This window comes from Pangasianodon hypophthalmus, chromosome 15 (assembly GCF_027358585.1).
Source record: "Pangasianodon hypophthalmus isolate fPanHyp1 chromosome 15, fPanHyp1.pri, whole genome shotgun sequence".
Taxonomy (NCBI): Eukaryota; Metazoa; Chordata; class Actinopteri; order Siluriformes; family Pangasiidae; genus Pangasianodon; species Pangasianodon hypophthalmus.
Window position 1 is genome coordinate 23,301,521 of NC_069724.1, and position 5,000 is coordinate 23,306,520.

Below are 5,000 nucleotides of genomic sequence, written 5' to 3' on the forward strand. Positions count from 1 at the left end.
AGGAGAAACAGAAAATACCACACATGTGATCCATCAGTGTCCTGTTAGTATTACATTAACCGATAAATCCACTAAAGTCATCTTTCTCCCAAATCCTCTGGGTTTCAGATCATTTTATGTGCTCTGTCTTTACACGACTAGCCAAAAATATTTCAGATAAAAATGAGATACAGAAATATAGGTTAAATATATTTGATACAAAAATATTATTTATTGATTGATTGCAAAAATATTGCAAGATAAAAACAAGTGCATAAATAGAAGCATATTTAGGTTAAAAAAAAATTTTAAATGGACAAATATAAAATTGTATATTTAAATAATAGTATATATTTGATATATATTTGATGAAGATATTTGTCTATCTGTCTGTCTGTCTGTCTATTTATTAATATTATTAGAATAATTATATACTGTTCTTAACTTTTTGTGTTCAAACTGACTGTCTGCCTCTCTGTCTGTTTGTCTGTGTCCATCTCTCTCTGTCCCTCTCTCTGTCCATCTCTCTGTCTGTCTAACTATCTGTGTATCCATCTATCTGTCTGTCTGTGTATCTATTTATTATTAGTCTATTCTTAATTTGTTTTGTCTGTCCGTCTGTCCATCTGTTTAACACAGGAAGACAGATTTACAGTGACAGTGTGCTAATTCATAACCTTTTAACTTGCATGCTTTTGTTCCACTTTAGCAGTCGTGTGTGTGTGTGTGTGTGTGTGTGTGTGTGTGTGTGTGTGTGTGTATCTGCTATGTCTCATGTGGACGGTGGTTAACCAGAGCTCAATCAGCTATTGACCTTAGCTATAGAAAGGAGGCACTCGGACTAACTGGCTTATACTGAGAATAGAAGTGTGTGTGTGTGTGTGTGTGCGTGCGCATGCGCAAGCACACATACACACAAGCAGAGGAAGATGAGATAAATTGACAGTGTTTGTCTTTATCGACAGTGCTGTCAGATAGCCATCACAATTAAGGGCACCTCAACACTGCTGGTTTGTTCCGTGTTCTCACACTGAGTGTGTGTGTGAGTGTGTGTGTGAGTGTGTGTGTGAGTGTGTGTGTGAGAGTGTGTGTGTGAGTGTGTGTGTGAGTGTGTGTGTGAGTGTGTGTGTGAGTGTGTGTGTGAGTGTGTGTGTGAGTGAGTGTGTGAGTGAGTGTGTGTGTGTGTCACAGATAAAAAGCAGCCACTCACCCTCTCAGAGATGCCCTGGCCCAAAAGGTCGGAGGTCACAGGAGAGCCAATCAGAGGCGATTGAGGAAATTGGGCTGGAATTGAATCAGGCTGGAGGTTGCCGTTTCTGCTAGCACACGGTGAAGTATTAGACCGGGGGAATCACGTTAGTCCCTCCTGCGCAGAAAGACGAAACTGAAATAACACGATTATTTTTGTCAAAATAAAACGATAGATGGGTTAAAATATCCTGTTTAAAATCAGTAACCAAATAAAGAGCGAAATCAAACAGTCTCTTTTTTTTGCTCTTTAACAGTAAATTGGTTTATAAGCCCGAAACTCGTCTCTGACCTTTTTTTCTAATCTGAAAATCATCAGTGGGTGTGTCATGTCTGTTTCGTGTGTGTGTGTGTGTGTGTGTGTGTGTGTGATGAGATGGTATACATCTCCTCTACAGTTCCGCACCGGATTGAAGATATCGACTTACATTAGCCTCTGTTAATAAAGATTTTTGATTAGCGAGACGGATCTCCGTTTGTTGTCTGAGATGATTATTGCAGATATTATTACAAATAGAACGATCAAAACGGAGAAAATAAAGCGTCTCGTCTGGTTAAGTGATTATCCTGAAGTGCAGGAACAGTGTGAGTTCCTTACAGCAGTCAGCCAGCAGGTCGGATTCTGCAGCTTATGGCCAGAAAAGTGTACAGCCGCTCTGTATCCTGTGGGCGGAGCATGTGAGGATGAGATTATTTATCACGCAGGATGACGGTTTCGGCGATGAGGTGGGAAACGAATGAGGAACTCGTCCAGGTCAATCAGGAGCTTTTTTTTTTATCTGTTATTGTTGAAGTTTGTGATTAATTGAAAAAGGGTTGATTTATCATACATTATTTCCATACAGTGAAGATTGAAGGTAACTCAGCATTCTTAAAATAATATTTTCTATTTTTATAAATATATATTTGATATGTGTAATAAAGTTTTTATTTATTTTATTTTTAAGGAATTTATTCTTGGCCCAATATTACTCAGTAGTACACACTTTTGGGTAAAATATTTTTCTCTGTAGTTCTTTTTTCCACCTCACAGCAGATTATTATTTTTTTTCTTGGCTCTCCTCCGCTTGCTTTTTCGTGCACAGCTTTTTTTTTCCCCAAAAAACACCTGTCTCTCTCTTTTTCTTCATACCCTATTTTTCCTTTCTCGTTCTCTCTCTTTCCTCTTAATTGTCCTTCGTGTTTTCATCCCTATCTTTCTCTCTCTCTCCCACACACACACACACACACACACTGCTGATTTTAGGAGAACCTGATTGGTGGTCAGATGGTGATCAGGTGACCAAGCCAAGCGGTCAGCACTCACACTGAAGCCCAGCCAAGTCATAGTCTTTGTTCACCGACCACACACACACACACACACACACACACACACACACACAAGCACACGCCGGCTGTGCTATACATGTGAGCGTTCAGCGAAGGCCTGAGTGCAGAGGTTAATACATGTGCTATTCTGCAGCTTATGTGTCTTGGTACAAGTGTGTGCTAGCGTGTGTCTAATTGAGGCATGTGTGTGTATGTGTGTGCGTGTGGGGTGGAGTTGTGTGTGAGGGGATAAAACGGGCCCCCCACTACCACCACCACGTTTCCTAAGCGTAACCCCCTCTGGTGCTCTTGTTGTGGGGTGCAGGCTGCAGCAGGGGCGGGGTGTGTGCACTCCATTAAGCAAGCCGACCCTGACCGTGACCTCGGCTTCACAATACACACACACACACACAGGCTCTGCAACACAATAATGCACACACAAGTCTTGGGCCTCTAATATACAATACACACATTCAGTCTCTCTTTTACACAATAAAGTGCCACACGTGCCCAGGGTCTTTACAGTGTGCGCACGCGCACACACACACACACACTCACACACACACACACACGTGCATTCGCAGGCATCTTGGGCCCCTGCTACACAATAGTGCGTGCACAGAAAATAATACACTTACTGTTACCACCCTGAGAACATGTCATACTTTTTATCCATTTATTGTTACATTTCTAATGTTACCAGATTTACCTCTAACTGTTGCAGAGCGCTGACACTGGAGACTCCTTCCAAAAATACGAACGAGCTACTGTATATTCCATCGTCTCCGCTATACTAGTCTTTGTGTTAGTTGTTACTATAGAAACAGGGATTAATATAAACCTGTCTGAGATTTCATGCTAGGGAAATGATAAAAAAAAAAAAGATGCTTTTGGTTTTCAGGTGAAAGAGGAAAAAAAAGGACGAAGGTTTTGATAGAGATGAAACAGTGAGAATGTTGGCTGTGTGGAGCCATTTCACCGGTTCTACATAGGGCCGTACCTACGTGTACGTGTTTTACCGAGCAGATCTTGTTAATGCTCGTTTGCTCTTCAGTGTAATTAATTCCAAATCTCTCTTCTTTTCCCTCCCGCAGGATGTCTGAGTAACCTCCCTCCTAGCCTCAAGAAGATCTCTAACTCGTACGAGGAGCGGAGGAAGCAGGCGACGGCCATCGTGCTGCTCGGCGTGATCGGGGCCGAGTTCGGAGCAGAGATCGAGCCGCCCAGGCTGCCGTCCCGCCCCAGAACCAGCGGCCAGGCGCCCGACGGCTTCGGACTCACCACCGGAGGCTCCAACTACTCACTGGCACGCCACACCTGTGAGTACCACAGCACACACACACACACACGCACGCACACACACTGAAATTTATATTAACACTTATATCCAGCTGTTATACAAATGTCATAAAAGCCACACACAGTGATTGTGGGTGTTTGATGGTGAATGATTTTTTTATTTTATTTTTATTTTATTTAATTCTTTTGTTTTGTTTTGTTCCATTTTGTTTTGTTTTATTGTATTTTATTTTCATTTTATTTATAATTTGTTTTATTTATATTGTGGTTTTTGTTGGTGTTTTAATGGTGTTTGATGGTGTTTGTTAATGTATAACGGTGAATGTTAGTGTTTGTTGGTGAATGTTGATGCATTTAGCTATCTCTGTTGTTTGATGGTGAATGTTGGTGGTGAATGTTGGTATTTGACGGAGTTTGTGAATGTTGGTGTTTGGTGGTGAATGGTGGTGTTTGACGGAGTTTGCGAGTGTCTATGTTTGATGGCGAGTGTCTATGTTTGATGGTGAGTGCGTTTGATGGTGAATGTCGGTGTTTGATGGTGAATGTCAGTGTCTGATGGTGAATGTCGGTGTTTGATGGTGAGTGTCGGTGTTTGATGGTGAGTGTCGGTGTTTGATGGTGAGTGTCGGTGTTTGACGGTGAATGGTGGTGTTTGACGGAGTTTGCGAGTGTCTGTGTTTGATGGTGAGTGTCAGTGTATGATGGTGAATGTCGGTGTTTGATGGTGAATGTCGGTGTTTGACGGAGTTTGCGAGTGTCTGTGTTTGTGAATGTTGGTGTTTGGTGGTGAATGTCGGTGTTTGACGGAGTTTGCGAGTGTCGGTGTTTGATGGTGAGTGTCTGCGTTTGATGGTGAGTGTCTGTGTTTGATGGTGAGTGTCGGTGTTTGATGGTGAGTGTCTGTGTTTGATGGTGAATGTCGGTGTTTGATGGTGAGTGTCTGTGTTTGATGGTGAGTGATGGTGAGTGTGTTTGATGGTGAATGTCGGTGTTTGATGGTGAATGTCGGTGTTTGATGGTGAGTGTCGGTGTTTGATGGTGAGTGTCGGTGTTTGATGGTGAATGTCGGTGTTTGATGGTGAGTGTCGGTGTTTGATGGTGAATGGTGGTGTTTGACGGAGTTTGCGAGTGTCTGTGTTTGATGGTGAGTGTCAGTGTTTGATGGT

At 42.3% G+C, this 5,000-nt stretch overlaps 1 protein-coding gene across 3 annotated transcripts in view; it reads left to right on the forward strand.

Moving 5' to 3' along the window:
• Nucleotides 1-5,000, forward strand: part of LOC113535522 (WD repeat-containing protein 7) — a 126,962-nt gene that overhangs the window by 80,645 nt on the left and 41,317 nt on the right. For all 3 annotated transcript variants that reach the window (XM_026928854.3, XM_026928856.3, XM_026928857.3), the window contains one exon: nt 3,630-3,854. In XM_026928854.3, the coding sequence (XP_026784655.1) occupies nt 3,630-3,854 (225 nt within the window). The remainder of the gene's footprint in view (nt 1-3,629; nt 3,855-5,000) is intronic.